The 20,623-nt window shown below is 43.0% G+C and overlaps 1 protein-coding gene across 1 annotated transcript in view; it reads right to left on the bottom strand.

The window, feature by feature from the left end:
* The window catches only part of PCDH15 (protocadherin-related 15), a gene marked incomplete at its 5' end in the record, with an annotated part of 305,454 nt that overhangs the window by 114,073 nt on the left and 170,758 nt on the right, over nt 1–20,623 (bottom strand). Inside the window, one exon of the mRNA XM_014966628.1 lies at nt 8,314–8,441. Within this exon, the coding sequence (XP_014822114.1) occupies nt 8,314–8,441 (128 nt within the window). The remainder of the gene's footprint in view (nt 1–8,313; nt 8,442–20,623) is intronic.

Below are 20,623 nucleotides of genomic sequence, written 5' to 3'. Positions count from 1 at the left end.
CACTAGGTCGACCCGGCTTTTAAATCCCTCCAGGGATGGGGCCTCAACCCCTTCCCTGGGCAGCCCAGTCCAAGGCTTCAGAACCCTTTCCGGGTCAACATTTTCCCTACTCTCCAATCTGAACCTCCCCTGGTGCAACTTGAGGCCATTTCCTCTTGTCCCATGGCCTGGGACTTGGGAGAAGAGACCGACCCCCCCGGCTACACCCTCCTTTCAGGGAGTTGGAGAGAGCAATAAGGTCTCCCCTCAGCCTCCTCTTCTCCAGGCTGAACACCCCCAGCTCCCTCAGCCTCTCCTCAGGAGACTTGTGCTCCAGACCCCTCACCAGCTCCATTGCCCAGAATTTCAGACTATTTTTCTTGTTTGAACTATTGCAAAACTAGATGCATTTTTAAAAACTTAAAATATTGTTTACCTCTTGCTTAATGTAACCTATACACTCCCTAAAGACACACTGAATTTCAACCCAGATTATAACACAATTTTTGAACCTCCTATCTACACTCGTAAACACCTATAATTAGTACTTCCTAGTGAACGTCTCTCAGCTCATCTTTTCTATTTCCTATTTGATGAAAAGGAAAAATTTTATTAGCTTAAACTGCCACTAAACGATAACTGCTGGCAAGTGCCTGCCACTGTGATTATTATGCTTAACTAATGTAATTACAGCAATGGCAAATAAAAGCAGGCATACCCTGTAAATCACATCTAACTGCAGGAGCCATATCAGTATCTAAATACCAGTCATTGCAATTACTGCAATTAACCCACCCATCCATTGGTCTTTTCGCCTGGTTATTCCACCAATGGAGACTGGACAAAGCAAACCTGAAATTGAAGATATGGGAATATAACAAAGAACTGTGTGGTGTTCACTCAAACCCTCTGCTAAAGCCACAAATGGCTTTGACCTTGAGCTTTTAGGAGAAAGGAAAAGCTTCAAGATGAGTCCTGGTTTTCTGTTGGGATACTTTCCTCAAAAATGGATGCATGGATAAATGGTAACAGAAACCAAACCGCTGTCTGGCATTTGGGCTTAAGATGAAATTCCAGACCCTGTCCTTCAGACTTAAAAGGCTGAATTGGATACAGGCACCCAGATGATGAGTTGTTACCTCAACTCAGGTACGATGCACTTAACCTCCTCTTTGCTCTCAATAGAAATACATTCACAATGACCAGCTTCTTGCAATAAATCTGGCCCTTATTTTCAACCAACAATATCTCCTTCTGCCACACCAGAAAAAGCCTTTTCCCACTAAGGGACCCACCACTGGTGTTTCCAAAATCAGGGCTTCCAGAAGCAGCATCCTCTGCCAGGATTCCCTTCTTGGGGAATTTTTATGGTACTTGCTGAGGAAAATTAAACACACATTTGTGCTTAAAATACAAAAATATAATCAATGAACATGATTTATTTTCTCTGAAAGTCTGCTAAAATACGGTTAACTAGTGTATTATGCTATAAACATTGTGTTATACATAACTTCTTGCTACTGTTTGAAGGCAATCAAACAGAGCACCAAAAGGTTGCCTGTCCTTAGTGCTTCCAACACTTGGACAAGTAGGTCACCTCAAAAAAGAAGAACTTTGCATTATTTCATCACTTTCACATGAGAAGAGAAATGTAGGTGCTCATAACATGAATTATCTTCATTCGTGACTGAAATATCCCTTTGTGTGACCTGTACCACCTTTATGGTACAGAACAGGTACACTATTGACAAAAGAGTCATTAAAAAGACATTACCGTTAACTCGAGTTGCATTTTTATGATATAAAAGCAGAAGATGGATCCTACCTCATCTCTGATCAAGTGCTGGTTTTCCCTTCTTATTCTCTCTTCACTGAATTGGGTTGCCCTCATTTCTGATACACCCTCCTGCTTTACTGACTTCAGTTTATTCCCTCCCCACTGCAATTTCTTAAGCATCTCACCTCACTTGCAGAGCCAAATCTTGACAGCCTTCTCTACCTATTGACACATCCACTACTAATAGAAGCCTTAGACTTCCAGGTTTTCAAGCAAAATCTGTCATTTATAGATAAAAATCGAGAGAAAACCCACAGAAGGTAGGAGTTAATCAGCAGAGCTCCTGCTGTCCCTCCAGAATGCCTAATTCTGTTTAATACAAGGAAAACACTGGCTGAATTCAGAGTCTATTCTTTTTTCAGTAACAACAATCTTAAGCTTTAATTTAAAATAAACACTTTCTCCTTCCCTCAGGATAATGGAATGTACATAAGAAACAAATTTACAAGTTAATGTCACTTCTACACTCTTAAGACTTATTTATTGCTGGTATCTCCTTGAAGTATAGGGGGAAAAATGGCAGGTTTGGGTCCTACTGTGGCAGGACATGTTGTGTACCTTTCTACAACGGTGACTGTATGGCATTGCTGTGACTAATAATGTGACACTTGTCAGAATTAGAAAATGTTGGTTGACTCACAATAACACACCCAATAACAATGATTTCAACCGTCTACGATACGCAGTTTTACATCTTTCAGTTGTAAAATTTCTTCTGAGAGGCAGTAGGATGTTCAAGGATCATCAACGCTGTTGTAAATGACAACAGAATGAGAAGAATGAAGAATGAGAAATGAGAGAAGAATGAGAATATGCTGAGAATATCAGTTTCTTTTCAAAATTACTCAGACATCATGAAAAAACTTAGTAACTATTAATGAATGCAGAAGACGAATGCAATTGCATTTAAGACTCCTACTAAGGAGTATTTTTATTAGAATAAAAATTTGAGTCATAAAATATAAATTCTAATAATTTTTAGTATAATAAAAGTTTGAGTAATTTCTACAGTGCAAGCTTTATTAATGTTCTTAAAAAATTCAGCTTGGAAAACTACTTATTTCATTCTACTCACCTGAACTCTTTAAGAAAAGACATTCATTTGATTAATTCTTCTTAACACTAATTGGAATGGGGTATCATATTTAACTAACAGAGCAATCACTTTTTTTTTCTGACAGACAGAAAATAAGCTAACTGCCACCATCTGCTGAAAAAGATGGCTCTAGAACAATGAATTACAGTCTGATTGTTCCATTTTGCCTGTGATCCGGGAGAACTCTGTCATATGTTTTAACAGAGGGAGGTTACAGACATACAATTGTAATTTCTTCTGTGTCATTCTTTTCTGTCCTCTTGAGTCAAATGTTTCTGAAGGGTAGAAGCAGGATCCTCTCTTTACCTCCAAATATCTCTGACCTGTACGCTTCTTATCTCCTTGACTGACACACATTAATATCTGTGCCTAAGAAATCACAAAGGCCTCTCTGAAAACCAGGTAGGATTTCACAGTCGTTCCAATTTTGAATGATCAACTCAAAATGTAATTTTATGTTTCTCTCTTACGTTCCATTTACTTTCACACACATAACACTCCTTCAAGTAACTTTTTTATTCACTAGTCTTTGTCTACTCCAGTATCTTTGTGCAATTCTGTATCTTCTGAAGTTCATGGATCTGACACAAATTTCTGTTTCCGAGTAGGTCACCTCAAAAAAGAAGAACTTTGCATTATTTCATCACTTTCACATGAGAAGAGAAATGTAGGTGCTCATAACATGAATTATCTTCATTCGTGACTGAAATATCCCTTTGTGTGACCTGTACCACCTTTATGGTACAGAACAGGTACACTATTGACAAAAGAGTCATTAAAAAGACATTACCGTTAACTCGAGTTGCATTTTTATGATATAAAAGCAGAAGATGGATCCTACCTCATCTCTGATCAAGTGCTGGTTTTCCCTTCTTATTCTCTCTTCACTGAATTGGGTTGCCCTCATTTCTGATACACCCTCCTGCTTTACTGACTTCAGTTTATTCCCTCCCCACTGCAATTTCTTAAGCATCTCACCTCACTTGCAGAGCCAAATCTTGACAGCCTTCTCTACCTATTGACACATCCACTACTAATAGAAGCCTTAGACTTCCAGGTTTTCAAGCAAAATCTGTCATTTATAGATAAAAATCGAGAGAAAACCCACAGAAGGTAGGAGTTAATCAGCAGAGCTCCTGCTGTCCCTCCAGAATGCCTAATTCTGTTTAATACAAGGAAAACACTGGCTGAATTCAGAGTCTATTCTTTTTTCAGTAACAACAATCTTAAGCTTTAATTTAAAATAAACACTTTCTCCTTCCCTCAGGATAATGGAATGTACATAAGAAACAAATTTACAAGTTAATGTCACTTCTACACTCTTAAGACTTATTTATTGCTGGTATCTCCTTGAAGTATAGGGGGAAAAATGGCAGGTTTGGGTCCTACTGTGGCAGGACATGTTGTGTACCTTTCTACAACGGTGACTGTATGGCATTGCTGTGACAAATAATGTGACACTTGTCAGAATTAGAAAATGTTGGTTGACTCACAATAACACACCCAATAACAATGATTTCAACCGTCTACGATACGCAGTTTTACATCTTTCAGTTGTAAAATTTCTTCTGAGAGGCAGTAGGATGTTCAAGGATCATCAACGCTGTTGTAAATGACAACAGAATGAGAAGAATGAAGAATGAGAAATGAGAGAAGAATGAGAATATGCTGAGAATATCAGTTTCTTTTCAAAATTACTCAGACATCATGAAAAAACTTAGTAACTATTAATGAATGCAGAAGACGAATGCAATTGCATTTAAGACTCCTACTAAGGAGTATTTTTATTAGAATAAAAATTTGAGTCATAAAATATAAATTCTAATAATTTTTAGTATAATAAAAGTTTGAGTAATTTCTACAGTGCAAGCTTTATTAATGTTCTTAAAAAATTCAGCTTGGAAAACTACTTATTTCATTCTACTCACCTGAACTCTTTAAGAAAAGACATTCATTTGATTAATTCTTCGTAACGCTAATTGGAATGGGGTATCATATTTAACTAACAGAGCAATCACTTTTTTTTTCTGACAGACAGAAAATAAGCTAACTGCCACCATCTGCTGAAAAAGATGGCTCTAGAACAATGAATTACAGTCTGATTGTTCTATTTTGCCTGTGATCCGGGAGAACTCTGTCATATGTTTTAACAGAGGGAGGTTACAGACATACAATTGTAATTTCTTCTGTGTCATTCTTTTCTGTCCTCTTGAGTCAAATGTTTCTGAAGGGTAGAAGCAGGTTCCCCTCTTTACCTCCAAATATCTCTGTACACTTCTTATCTCCTTGACTGACACACATTAATATCTGTGCCTAAGAAATCACAGAGGCCTCGCTGAAAACCAGGTAGGATTTCACAGTCGTTCCAATTTTGAATGATCAACTCAAAATGTATTTTTATGTTTCTCTCTTACGTTCCATTTACTTTCACACACATAACACTCCTTCAAGTAACTTGTTTATTCACTATTCTTTGTCTACTCCAGTATCTTTGTGCAATTCTGTATCTTCTGAAGTTCATGGATCTGACACAAATTTCTGTTTCCTATTTCTGAGTACATCGGGCTTCAGTTTAATGTTTGTAGCCAGAAGCAATAACTGGCAAAATGTCTGGAAAAAGAGACATTAACAGAAATATTGCCCCTACCTTCAAAACTCTGCTCTTTTATGGTCTCATATCACCCTAACAGCAACACTACAACAATTTCTTTCATTTGTGCATCTAGAATTTCCTTTTTATGGAACCAAGAAGACATCTGGTTCTATGTCACTATTTTGTATAGAGCAGAATCTGCTGTACCTTAAACCGCAATATAAAAGGTGGAGGAGAAGAAATTTACAAAAGAAATTTTGCAATCCATTTTCTGAATGTATTACTTCCAGCCCACAACGCTGCTTTATTATTCACTTTTTAATTTCATTATGCACATGCAAGTAAATCTTCACAGTGAACAGAGGTGTCGCACATGCTAGATGACTTTTTTTGGCTTCATTTACAACGCTTGGACTGAGTCTTCACAGCTGAAGACTCAGTCTTCAACTTGAGGTTGAAGCTAACCAGCCCCATGCAGCAGGTCTGTCCCTACCTGCTGCAGCCTCAGACACACCCTGCCTGCAGAGGAAGCTGAGAAGAAGTGGCGTAGGGCAGATTTATACACTAAAAAATTCCCTTTCCAAGTTATCTTCAGTAAATTCACAGAATCACAGAATGCTTTGGGGTTGGAAGGGACCTCAGGAGATCATCTAGTCCAACCCCCTGCCAAAGCAGGTCCACCCAGAGCAGGTCCCACAGGAACGTGTCCAGGTGGGTTTGGAGTGTCTCCAGAGGAGGAGACTCCACCACCTCCCTGGGCAGCCTCTGCCAGGGCTCTGCCACCCTCACAGCAAAGAACTTCCTCCTCACGTTTAGGTGGAATTTCTTATGTTCAACTTTGGGCCTGTTACCTCTTGTCCTGTCCCTGGGCACCACTGAAAAAAGACTGGCCCCATCCTCCTGACACCCACCTTTTAGGTATTTATAGGCGTTGATCAGATCCCCCCTCAGTCTTCTCTTCTCCAGACTAAAAAGACCTAAGTCCCTCAGCCTTTCCTCCTAAGAAAGATGCTCCAGGCCCCTCATCATCTTTGTAGCCTCTGCTGTCCCCTCTCCAGCAGTTCCCTGTCCTTCTGGGACTGGGGAGCCCAGAACTGGTCCCAGTGCTCCAGATGGGGCCTCCCCGGGGCAGAGCAGAGGGGCAGGATGACCTCCCTCCACCTGCTGCTCACGCTCTTCCTGATGCCCCCCAGGATGCCATTGGCCTTCTTGGCCACAAGGACCCATTGTTGGCTCATGGGCATCCTGTTGTCCACCAGGACTCCCAGGTCTTTCTCCTCAGAGCTGCTCTCCAGCAGGTCAGCCCCAACCTGTCCTGGTGCAGGGGGTTATTTCTCCCCAGGTGGAGCACCCTACACTTGCCCTTGTTGAAGTTCATCAAGTTCCTCTCTGCCCAACTCTCCAGCCTGCCCAGGTCTCACTGGATGGCAGCACAGCCTTCTGGTGTGTCAGCTACCCCTCCTAGTTTTGTGTCATCAGCAAACTTGCTGAGGGGACATTCCACCCCTTCACCCAGGTCACTGATGAATACATGGAAGAGGACTGGAACCACTACTGACTCTTGGGGGACCTCACTTGTTACAGACCTCCAACTAGATTCTGTGCCCCTGATCATGACCCTCTGAGCTCTGTCTTTCAGCCAGTTTCCCAGCTGTTTACTTGGACTGCTCTGTGTCTTTCTAGAAAAGACCACTGTGAATACCCTGGGGACAAAAAATTGCCAAAGATAAGCATTGTATTAAAAAAATAAATATGGAAAACCAAATATTCTGGATGAGTTCACAAAGTATACAAATTTCATCTACAGAGGCTTCTGTCCCACTTCTCTGCTATTTCTGGGCTTACTTTGGGAAGTACTGCCATGAAACAAAAAAGCAATGGACAACTTTCATAAGCACTGATACTCTCTATTTCATTCCTGGTGCTCTAAACACATCATGAGGTCAGAGTAAAACTCTCAGCAGGTCATATTTCTGTGCCCTTTCGTGCATAAGCTAGAATCAGCAACTCCAAGGCTATCCCACTAACGCCTAAGGTGAAGAAAGGCGCCGGAAGCCTGCTGAGGGAACAAAATACAGGCAGAGGAAAGAAGCTGACTTGGAAAGTCTTGGCAACTCAAGCTGTCTCTGCCAGAAAAGACTGCATCACAAAGCATGTTATAGTCAACAAACAACTTTTATTCTAAGCTATTTTTCTGTCTGAGGTTAATTAGTTTCTATATATTATATTTCCTTGAATTTCCCTTTTTCTTTTTTTGTTTAAAACCCCCCAAAACCTACAGATAGTCAACTTTGCTCAAAAATTGCATCACAGTGTGCAGACCTGAAACAGAAACTGTTTTTGTCTTTTTAAAGCATAAACATGTTGCTATCAAAGAAATAGAAGAATTTAAGGTAAAAAACAATGCTGAGCATAAAAGAATTCTCTAAACATGAATGTATCCAAACTGATAGCTATAAATCTTCAAATAAAAACCAAGAATAGAAATTCAATAGAAATAAAAACTGCAAAATTCTTCTAAGCTCGAAATCAACCTTGTGTCAGTAACACGTCTGTCATAGGCACACACATGGAAACCATCACACTCATATTCATACTCAGCCACTGACTTCATAAGAAGAATTACCCATTCTGTGCTCACTATACTCAAGTATAAAATGAAATAAAATGGAAATTGCTGCCAGTGTCTGAGGAGCTCAAGCAGTTTTAGGAGAAATACATTTTGTAACCTCCTGTTAAAAATCAAACCAGTGAGTAAATATTTTCCCACTGCAAGTGAGTGTTATTTAAAATACATTTCAGCCTTACCTTAACTTTAAGCACAGAAGAAAACATTCTGGCATCTTCAGACACTCCTCCAATGTACATTTTTTTGGTGAAGACAGGTGCATGGTCATTTTCATCCTGCACTTCAACAAATACCTTGGCTGTATTACCTAAAAGAGTGATGAAAAGTACACATAGATCATTTGTTAATAAATCTCTAACACATACTGGAGGTCAAACATTGATCATGTAAAATAAGTGCATGGATAACACTACAAAAATGAACACATTAGAAATGATAGCACATTTGGTAAGAGAAGTATGAACTTGAAGGAAGTAAAGAGATTTCATGTATTCTGTTTTTCACTCCACCTTTATTGTTTCAGCATTTGCCATTGTTTATGAATGACTCTCGAGCTGAAATTTGTACCTTTAGAGAAAATTATTTGCATTAGCTGGACACCTGCACTATGCTATTAGGGCTATCTGAATTTGCCTGAAAGTAAACGGCTGCCGTGGCTTTCTTTAGAAAGCAAGGTATTTGGGGAAAATACACGAAAAGCACTTTAACTAATTTTTCAAATAAATAGAAAAGCGTAAGTAAGATTATTGTACTTCAGTAACACAGATTTTGGTCACACTAAATTCTCAGAGGTGTTACAAAGAGGTAAGGAGCAGGTGATGTATATGAGTAGTGAAGTTGCAAATAGCAGCTTGCTTTTTCCCCTCCATGTGCAGCTTGCTTTATGTATTTTAATTATTACTAACTCACGTGCAAATGCCTAAGGCGTGTTTCTGCCATGGTGTCAGTTTGCCCACAAACACTCACACAAAAGCAGCAACACCCTCTGCCTGAACAACATGACACTTTACACTGCAGATCATTACAGCGTTTTCTACCCGTGCCTGAGCCATGAAGCACAAACATCTGTCAGGTCTGACCCCACGTGTGCTCAGCAGCCTCAGCACCCACCGAATCTGCTGTGGGAGCTGAGCACACACCTAAGTCTGTCTTCATTGCAAACCCAGCCCGGCCCATGGGAACTCATGAAGTGAGTTCACTCATCCTGTGAACCTTCCCCCTAGAAGTTCACAGGATCTCAGAATGCTTTGGCGTTGGAAGGGACCTCTGGAGATCATCTAGTCCAACCCCCTGCCAAAGCAGGCCCACCCAGAGCAGGTCCCACAGGAATGTGTCCAGGTGGGTTTGGAATGTCTCCAGAGGAGGAGACTCCACCACCTCTCTGGGCAGCCTCTGCCAGGGCTCTGCCACTCTCACAGGAAAGAAGTTCCTCCTCATGTTTAGGTGGAACTTCTTATGTTCAACTTTGGGCCTGTTACCTCTTGTCCTGTCCCTGGGCACCACTGAAAAAAGACTGGCCCCATCCTCCTGACACTCACCCTTGAAGTATTTATAAGCATTGATCAGATCCCCCCTCAGCCTTCTCCAGACTAAAAAAGACCCAAGTCCCTCAGCCTTTCCTCCTAAGAGAGATGCTCCAGGCCCCTTATCATCTTTGTAGCCCTCTGCTGTGCCCTCTCCAGCAGTTCCCTGTCCTTCTGGAACTGGGGAGCCCAGAACTGGACCCAGTGCTCCAGCTGGGGCCTCCCCAGGGCAGAGCAGAGGGGCAGGATGACCTCCCTCCACCAGCTGCTCACACTCTTCCTGATGCCCCCCAGGATGCCATTGGCCTTCTTGGCCACAAGGGCCCATTGCTGGCTCCTGGGCATCCTGTTGTCCACCAGGACTCCCAGGTCTTTCTCCTCAGAGCTGCTCTCCAGCAGGTCACCCCCAACCTGTCCTGGTGCAGGGGGTTATTCCTCCCCAGGTGCTGCACCCTGCAATTGCCCTTGTTGAAGTTCATCAGGTTCCTCTCTACCCAACTCTGCAGCCTGTCCAGGTCTTGCTGTATGTATATTCAACATCTTCAATCAAAATACAGCTCTTAATTTGTATTTTATTAAACAGTTACTGATCCACCCCACTAAACCACAAACATCTCTCTCCTTCTGCAAGGAAAAAACATCTAGCAAAAATTATGGACCTAGTGCAAAAAAGATTCAACCGGGCGGTAATCAATACCAACACCTGTTTGTCTCTTTCAGAACTGTATAATCCAAAAAGATTGCTGGAAATGATGATACCCAGTTCATTAAACCCACATTTTCAAATGATAAATTGCCTCATTTCAGAGTTGGTTTTCCCAATTTGTTTCAGTGCCAGGGTAATTTAGATGTTGCAGAGGTGCCATGCTGAACTGAGTTAGCTCCAAAACACAGTCTCATTTGAAAGAGCTTAGTAGCTGTATCTTTAGGGGACAAAAAAATTAAAAGCCAGACTAATTCTTAGACTGCCAAAGATCTTCTGTCTATCTGGTGGTCCAACTGATAGGAAACAAATGAGGACTTCATAAACATAAGTGAAATCTGAGGAAAACATTTAAAATGCCATCCAATGCATTAGAACGGAGAGAAGAAAAAAAGAGAAAAGTAAGAAAAAAAGGAAACTCCATTTCCTCAGAGGAATAATAAATTATTCATCTTTCACACTGATCTGTGCAGATATGTTAAACAACTTGTAGGTGCTGATACTTCATGGGAAAATGACTTCATGACAAGGTCTCTTTTTATGGATGTGAAAAAAAATGCCATAATCCAACATCTGAATGTGTGAAATGTGGGCATAATGGTCTATTTGTGATCATCTCTGGTCTGCTTATGTTCATTTTAAATGAACTCTTCTTACCTTGGCTATGTTATTTATTTACAGCAAAGACAAATTTCAGTTAAGGAGGCATTGTGAGGTCCTATGAAGACTCAAACCTCTTTCTTGTTACACTGGATCCTAATGTTTCTGGCTGCAACACCAAGTTATAGATATATGGATGAGAAGCTCAACACGAGCCAGCAGTGTGCGCTGGCAGCCCAGAGAGCCAACCCCATCCTGGGCTGCATCAAAAGAAGCATGGTCAGCAGGGCCGGGGAGGTGATTCTGCCCCTCTGCTCTGCTCTGGTGAGACCCCACCTGGAGCTCTGTGTCCAGCTCTGGAGTCCTCAGCACAGGAAGGACATGGACCTGTTGGAACGGGTCCAATGGAGGGCCATGAAGATGATCAGAGGGCTGGAGAAGCAGAGGGCTGCTATGAGGACAGGCTGAGAGAGTTGGGATTGTTCAGCCTAAAGAAGAGAAGGCTCTGGGGAGACCTTAGAGCCCCTTCCAGTACCTGAAGGGGCTACAGGAGAGATGGGGAGGGACTCTTGATCAGGGAGTGGAGTGATAGGACGAGGGGTAATGGTTTTAAATCGAAAGAGGGGAGATTAGATTAGATTAGATTAGATTAGATTAGATTAGATTAGATTAGATACCTAGGAAGAAACTCTTTGGTGTGAGGGTGGTGAGAGCCTGGCCCAGGTTGCCCAGAGAAGCTGTGGCTGCCCCATCCCTGGAGGGGTTCAAGGCCAGGCTGGATGGGGCTTGGAGCAACCTGGTCTGGTGGGAGGTGTCCCTGCCCAGGGCAGGGGGTTGGAACTGGGTGATCTTTAAGCTCCCTTCCAACCTGAACCATTCCACGATTCTGATAAAAACTGCAACCCTGATGAGGAAAATGAAATTCCCAGGGAGGCCTTTTCACCGCAGCTACACCCTGTATGGAAGGCAGGCAACTGAAGCAGGATTACAAGCACTGTGTGTAAGTGACCTTGCCCTTGCTGAGCTAATAGCTAGCTCTATGAATGGCTGGCACCACTTAACTGCCATAGGGAAGATCCTAATTGTATCACGTTTGGTGCTGATAAGACTAGGTATTTGCTAATATGCACTCGCTCTCTCTAATGCAAATTAAACATCTTTTGCACAGTGCTCACCATCTTCAACATTTCAAGCCAGTTTTGGTGAGATGGCTTAGCCTCGCACAAAGTTTGCTTTAAAATTAGCTCAAAGACATTTGTTTAATTTGCTGGTAGTTCTCTGAGCTGCCAAAATGCCGATTTGTTCAGCCATGGCTGAATGCTTTGAAAATGAGAAATGGAAGCTGGTGCATAAAGCACGAAGGAAATGAAACATCCTGCACATATACAGACTAACATTAGCATCGCTAATGTTAAATTAAGCACATACCTTCATTTTATCTTACTGCCTGATTTTCAGACACAGTTTGTGTTTCATTCATTCTGGCAGAGGGAGGGGAAGGTGGCACCTGTGGACTCCTCACTGCCACCTGCTTTTTATCCTATTCCAACCTACAGCTGGTGGCTGTGGGAGACTCCCAGCCAGTTCCAGCCCTCGCCCTGTTCTCCCATCGGATTAGCCTAGAAGCACACGTTAAAATCCCTCATCAGAAACGTGTCATAGAATCATAGAATCACAGAATTGCCCAGGCTGGAAGGGACCTCCAAAGGCCATCTAGTCCGACCCCCCCGCAGTCAGCAGGGACACCCCCAACTAGACCAGGTTGCCCAGGGCCTCATCGAGCCTCACCTTGAATATCTCCAGGGATGGGGCCTCAACCACCTCCCTGGGCAACCTGTTCCAGTGCTCCACCACCCTCACAGTGAAGAACCCTCTCCTCATCTCCAGTCTAAATCTGTTCCCCTCCAGCTTGAAGCCATTGCCCCTCGTCCTGTCACTACAGGCCTTTCTAAACAGGTTCTCCCCAGCCTTCCTGTAGCCCCCCTCAGGTACTGGAAGGCTGCTATTAGGTCTCCCCGGAGCCTCCTCTTCTCCAGGCTGAACAACCCCAGCTCCCTCAGCCTGTCCTCGTAGCAGAGGTGCTCCATCCCCCTGATCATCCTTGTGGCCCTCCTCTGGACCCTCTCCATCAGGTCCATGTCCTTCTTATATTGAGGGCTCCAGACCTGCACACAATACTCCAGGTGAGGTCTCACCAGAGCAGAGTAAAGCGGAAGAATCACCTCTCTGGACCTGCTGGTAACGCATCTTTTGATGCAGCCCAGGATGGGATTGGCCTTCTGGGCTGCAGCTGCACACTGCCTGCTCATGTCCAGCTTCTCATCCACATGTCGCACATGTGAAGGTTGTGCCAGACCCTTCCCTGTGGGGATGGATGTCCCCAGCTGCTCTGATGGATTCAGAGATTCAGATATCCCCTGCCTGTGGGGCTCTGGGGCCTAGAGACGTGGGGTATGGTGCTCCTTATGGCCACCAGCCCTGTCCCACCAGTGCCCTGCCCCATTGAGACGGCCACCTAACCTGAGCATGTTCTTACAGAGTCTGGTTCAGACTCTGGCATTAGACTCTTTTTTCCTTCACATTCCAAATTCGTTAATGCTTGTTCTAAATATTGTTTGTGTGTGGCTCCAGCCCTCTTTTCTGGTACCTGAAGGGAGGCGACAGCACCCACTATATAACATGCACTGTTAGTTACTGATACTCTCACAGGTAGGACAGTGGACACCAAAGGACACCAATATTTACACTCACCTTCCAGAGGGGAAATTTTGTATCCCCACGTATATAAAGCCTTGCTCCTTTGGTATTCCAGATCTGGAATCCATCCCCACTCACATTCTTTTTCATGGATTCCAGGAGCCGGAACCAGAATTTATTCTTCCATGGTACTTCTTGTGAGACCTCATGCAATCAAAATTTAATTCTTATTACCGTGACTGAGCTACTTAAATAGCTGGCCAGGTGAAAGAAGAAAGTATCTTTTTCTGGACAAAGGAGCACAGGATTGCCAAGGTGGCCAACAAGAGCAGAGAATAAAGTCAATTGAGCCTTCCTTCAGCTCCAAAGGAAGGGCTTCTCTGCACACAAGGTATGCAGATAATATCTGATATGCAAACAGCTTGTTAAGTTTTACTGCACATTTTTACTGCTAAGACACATTTGTTGTCTGGATTTTTCAACCCCAATTAGCTCAACAGTCACGAAGGTCTGGTCAGCTCCCCAGAAAATACACCACAAAGGAAGGTCTGCACCACCAACTCCTGTGTCCTGTTTCCCTCTGCTCTTCTAGACCCCCTAGATGAGGTGCAGCGTACATGGTGTGTACCAGCATTTCCAGAAGTTCCTCCCAAACACGCTTTTTGAGAACTCTTTTCCAGTATCACTGCTAATGTAAGTATTACTAATAACATGCCCGATTCATGTCAGCCCTTTGGTTTCTTGCCAGACTGCAGAAATTATGCTGAACTAGAAATTATGCAATGCTTTTTTAACACTGGAACAGCATCAACTATGCTTTCAGTGTTACCAGTTTTGGTTTACATTATGCTTTCACCAATGACACTGCACTTGTCTTCTATAATATGCCAAACCAGCCATTGATACAGCTGCTCTTCATACATCGGTCAATTTAATGCAGAAAAAAAGCATTTAGCTTAAGCAGTGGCTGTTTATTCTGCAGTAGGTAACAGCAGAGTCTTCGCTTTTAAAAGTTCATTTTAATCAAAGTGGGAATGAGAATTATAATTGGACAGGGTTCAAATAGCACTTTGCTTTACTACTATCTTACAAGTCTGTCGAGCAGACTTTGTGCTTTGGCAGGTAAAATAAACTGAACTCAACTGCAGCTGCACTCAATCTTGCCTTACTAAGTTTGGCAGAACCAAAGGGGAACCGGCACCAAATATTTCTCAATGGCACTTTGATCTAAATCAGCATGTGCCCATAAAGCCTGAAGAAGTTCGTATGTCGCAGCTGATGAGGAACAGTGCAAAAAGCAGCTGCAATGAGATGTAAACAGCAATGTATTTGGAACAGCATTGATCCAAGGTCTGATTTAAATAAATATAAACCACCTTTTTCTACCAAATAATTAATCGAAAGGGAGTTCACATTTCAAGCAGCCTCTAAAATAGACTGCTTTGTTGCCCAGAGAAATTTGAAGTTCATGCCAGGGGCTTTCAGGGAAACTACCCCAGAGCTTGTGTGGCAGAGGAGGCGGATTCGCAGCTCTTTAGGCTCTACAGCATATTCTGTCCATCTGTCACCTCTCAGGGATTCAGGGACTGCCAGGGCAGCCAACCTATAAAATACCAACAGCATGGACTTTTGTAACATGTTGGAAACCAAAAAAGTAAGGCTACTTGACAAGTCAATAATACAGAAGCGCAGAATTTTCATATTTAACTTTGCAGAACTATCATTCCCAATTAGTAAGGAGCAGTTGATGAGTTTTGGTTGCAAAATTAGTTTTATCCCTTTTTGCTTTATGATTCCCAAAGGTTTATTTTGTGATTACAAACCCAAAAACCATTACAGGAGAGACAGAACTGTTCTCCTTTTACTCTCCAACACCCACAGCAATAAATTGAAAAGTGCATTTTTGCTTAAAAATCTTTTGATACCAAACTAAAAAACCCCATCTCTACCAAGATCACATATTCACACTTGGCAGTGAATGTAGTATTTAGCACAGCTGATGAAATGAAAAAATGTGGAAGTGTATTCCCCGCTCAGCTGGTCTAACACTCTTGAGATACCTTGCCTCTTGCTTGTTGAATTCTTCTTCTATATTGTTTTTTAATAAAAAAATTTGTGCTACTCTGAATTCTGCAGCACCCACAAGAGTTTGGAGGGGTATCTTCTTTTAGCCCTCACCTGTGCCAGGCTGTTTGCAAAGACAGAGAGAGCACTTACAGTTTCTGAAAAGGAAATCTGTTTATCCAGCCAGTGCAAACACAACTGTAAAAGATAACAAATTCATCTTTTGCTGTGTTTTTCATCTATTTTTGATTCCTTTTAAAAGACAGCAAAACCACTGCATGGTACTGTCATTATTCTTGCACCTCTAGGAATGTGAGATATGTGCTTCCTGCTCTTCCTTTCCCTGTGCTTTAATCTGAGCTCATCAAGTCAGCAAGAGCGCAAAAAAAAACTGAAGAAGAGGATGCAGGAAAGCTGGCAGTGGGACTACAAGCGATGCCAAAATTTTTGTAATGAAGATGCAGGTGACAAGATCAGGGATGTCGGCAAGAGCTCCATTGTATTTACAAGTCTGTGACACAAGAAACCCCCATTCTTCACCCCTGCCATAAGAACATGACTTACTTGGGAGGCAGAGGCATCTCACACAGTTTTGGAGACAATCAAAACAAGACAAAATCTACAGTAGAGCAACCTGCAGTCAAAAATACTCCCTCCAGCCTCCCCCCCAACAACCAACTGAGCAGGAAGCTGTTAACACAGGTAACTTGTAGTGAAGACAAACGTTTCAGGCAGCACTGTGCCAGCTGGTAACACCTTTGCCTGTAAGGTTTAATTTTTCAATTCTTCATCTTCTCTGCTCCCTCTGGTTTCCCTGTAAAACCCTCTTCTGCCTCCTGTCCCTTCCTTCCTTCCTTCCCACAACAAGGTTACTGCTCTGACCACGTCTCCCTGGGTAACAAACCACAGGTCGGTGAGATGCTGATGGAAATTTGTGAGCAGTTGACTGTTCAAGTGAGGCAAAAGATGATTTTTCTCCTGTTCCTGTCCAAGGAATAGTTCTGGTTTAGTAAATAGTTAATTGTACTGATACATTCCCTTCAGCTCACTAATTCCCAGCTCTTTTTGGGAGGAAGGAGCTGCTTGCTCTGTGACAGATTACAGAGCAGCACCTTCCAACTGCAGAACACATCCTGCCACATGCATTTTTGGAATATTCCCCTTATATATCCATTTTTCTTTTTTTCATCTTATCCATTGAGGAAGAACTGAAAGCTTCTATCTGGAAGAAGAAGATAGCTAATTTGAGCTACAGCAACCAACTAGACTATGGTCTGTTGTGATACACAATCTAAGAAGCAAACAGCCAACAGAAAAAACCACAAACAAGCTGTTAAACCGAATTGGAGAAGTCCATTAAAACTGAAGGTCTTTCAGGCTCAGCATCACCAGTTGCTGATTCCTCAAGCCAGAATTCCAACCCTTTAAATTCACTATCATCAGAAAATCTAACTCTTCTTCCATTCAAAAGAAGTAAAAATGCACTGCAACCTCATATTATAAAGTTTCAGTCAAAGTAACTCATTTAAGGAGTTCGATTTCACTGAAAGTAAGAGTCTGATTTTGCATGATTTAGCATCACATTTAACAAACCCAGTTTAAGACACAAATTTTATGTTTTCATACTCCAAAGGACATCTCAATTTACCTTCCCTCCTCATTTATTTATTCAGCTATTACCACACTATCGGTTGGCACCATCACTGAATGACAACCTCAGTTACACTTAAAGCAGTATCACCCACTGCTCCACCGCACAGATGAAAACTCTAACTCCTACTTCTATATAGTTATCTTCTGTAATACCGTACTGTTAAAAACAATTTGGTACCTAGTTTCTGAGTTTTGCAAAAGTCAGTGCTGTTTTGTGGCTGAGCAGTTTGTCAGTGCTCCATCATCTAGCTCCAGAAGGGCTCATGATTGCAGCTTCAGAGTAGGCCATCAATTCACTGCCAACAAATTCCAAAATGATTCAGCAATTCTGTGGTATCTAACCCCGGAACTGGCAACAATTCATTGCCATTGAATGACAGAGCAGTTTATTAATTCAATGTCACATAATTCTAGAGAGGTGCATTCAAAGTCACCTATCTCCAAAGCAGGTCATCATTTCAATGTCACTGAAGTCCACAGTGGTGCATTAATTCTGCTTCATCTCCTTCCACTGTGGTTCATCAATTTAGTGCCCCGAAACTCTGTGGTAATATTTAACCTGATTAAAACTCATCAAGAAAGAAAAAGGTGTTGAGAAAATGGAAAGACATACATCTTACAAATGTGGGAATCAAAGCTAGAGGTCAAGGGTTTTCCATTATGAAGACGTAAGTGATTTAGTTAGCCAGATACTTTCATTTAAAACATATACAACTATAAAATTCTTCAGCTATCCATCCAGCACAGAGCATATTCAAACCCTAACACATGCTGTCTACTCACGAATATCCAAGCACATACAGTAAGTGCATGTCTTCCTTTAAATTGGACCAAATTCAAACTCCAGTCATTATCAAGTATCTCTGAATAAAATAATTCAGCCATCACCTTTTTAAAACCGCTGTCCAGTTGGGAGAAGTGGTCTGGCACAGACTGGGAGTCGGAAGAGGGATACAGAGGCCACTGCTTCCCTGACCGGTGAGGTCTGCCCAGAGACCACTGCTGGAACCTGCCGACTCCCTCTGCTCATTCATGTCAGGGAAAGATTTGAAACAAGCCATATGCTGCACAGGAGCCTTGTCTCAGAATCACAGAATCACAGAATCTTCTAGGTTGGAAGGGACCTTAAAGATCATCTTGTCCAACCGTCAACCTCACTGACAAAAATAGACACCCACACAACAAACAAGGAGCATCATCACTAAACCATACCTCCCAGCACCACATCAACCTGTCTTTTGAACACCTCCAGGGATGGGGCCTCAACCTAAAATAATTCAGCCATCACCTTTTTAAAACCGCTGTCCAGTTGGGAGAAGTGGTCTGGCACAGACTGGGAGTCGGAAGAGGGATACAGAGGCCACTGCTTCCCTGACCGGTGAGGTCTGCCCAGAGACCACTGCTGGAACCTGCCGACTCCCTCTGCTCATCCATGTCAGGGAAAGATTTGAAGCACACCATATGCTGCACAGGAGCCTTGTCTCCTCACTGTGCATGGCCTGGCAGCATTGTACAGAATCTAACCTTAACTGGACCTCTCCCAGACACAAAGAAATGCAGTCTGCTGGCAGTAGCACTCTCTTCCTCTCCCTTCTCCAGATACCTCATCGATGGTGACCATAACATCACACAGAATGTTACACTGCTGTTAATACAACTCCACTTCTGACCACTAAATAATCCCTCCGTGGTTATACCACACACGTGCTCAATTCTTTCTTAAGGAACAAGAAATATCCATGATAAAACACGCACAATTTCCAAAAAACCTTCTGCTGGTACACCTGGACCTCTCCCAGACACAAAGAAATGCAGTCTGCTGGCAGTAGCACTCTCTTCCTCTCCCTTCTCCAGATACCTCATCGATGGTGACCATAACATCACACAGAATGTTACACTGCTGTTAATACAACTCCACTTCTGACCACTAAATAATCCCTCCGTGGTTATACCACACACGTGCTCAATTCTTTCTTAAGGAACAAGAAATATCCATGATAAAACACGCACAATTTCCAAAAAACCTTCTGCTGGTACAGTGTGTAGTACTGGAAAGCCTGATGAATGTATTTTAACCATCACTCCCTGTACAATAACTCAGGCTATAGTTGACCACCCCATTTTATGGCGTGCTCCCAAATACTTAAGTCCATCAAGTCTAATATCTTTAAGAACTTTAAAAATATGTAAGCAAATTTTCACAAAGTACCAATTCCAGCGTCACAAGCAGGTTCCACAGTGGTATCTTTATATAGAAGAAACAGGCTTGCATCCTGTTTAAACTGCCATCTAGAAAAATCTGAATTTTGATCTCATCTACACACAATACTCTTAAACAGATGCACCAAACTTGCACTGAAATAAACCAGAGATGGCTATTACATTATCCATCAGAACAATAATTAGAAGACTAATTATAGAAGGAGGACAGCAGAATCAGCCCAGTTAGTTGAGGGTGGCCCTTCCTTTGTAGCCCTCAGACTATTGACTCTGTGGATTATAACCGGCAGTGTGGGAAAGGAAGAAAAAGGGATGACACTGTGCCCTGAGCCCTAATTTGCCCAGTATTGTCTCTGCCTGGACACGGGCACAATGAATTATGTCTTACCTATCTCCTACTTAGGTGGAAAGGGGATAGTTTAATCTGCACCCTCAGTAAGTTTACAGAGGACACCACGTTGGGTGGGAGTGTCGACCTGCTGGAGGGCAGAGAGGCTTTGCAGAGGGATCTGGACAGGCTGGATGGATGGGCCGAGGCCAATGGGATGAGGTTCAAGAAGGCCAAGTGCCGGGTCCTGCCCTTGGGTCCCACCAACGGGGCCCCTGCAGCGCTCCAGGCTGGGGGCAGAGTGGCTGGAGCTGCCTGGCAGAAAAGGACCTGGGGGTGTTGGTGGCCTGTGGGCTGAACAGGAGCCAGCAGTGTGCCCAGGTGGCCAAGAAGGCCACCAGCATCCTGGCCTGTGTCAGGAACAGCGTGGGGAGGAGGACTCGGGAGGTGATGGTCCCCCTGTCCTGGGCACTGGTGAGGCCCCACCTCGAGGGCTGGGTCCAGTTTTGGCCCCTTCCCACAAAGAAGACACTGAGAAGCTGGAGTGGGTCCAGAGAAGGGCAATGGAGCTGGTGAGGGGTCTGGAGAAGAAGTCTCCTGAGGAGAGGCTGAGGGAGCTGGGGGTGTTCAGCCTGGAGAAGAGGAGGCTGAGGGGAGACCTTCTCGTGCTCTATAACTACCTGAAGGGGGGGTGTAGAGAA

Source organism: Calidris pugnax, unplaced genomic scaffold (genome assembly GCF_001431845.1).
Source record: "Calidris pugnax isolate Ruff unplaced genomic scaffold, ASM143184v1 scaffold53, whole genome shotgun sequence".
In the NCBI taxonomy this organism is placed as follows: domain Eukaryota; kingdom Metazoa; phylum Chordata; class Aves; order Charadriiformes; family Scolopacidae; genus Calidris; species Calidris pugnax.
This window is presented reverse-complemented; position numbering and strand designations above follow the sequence as displayed.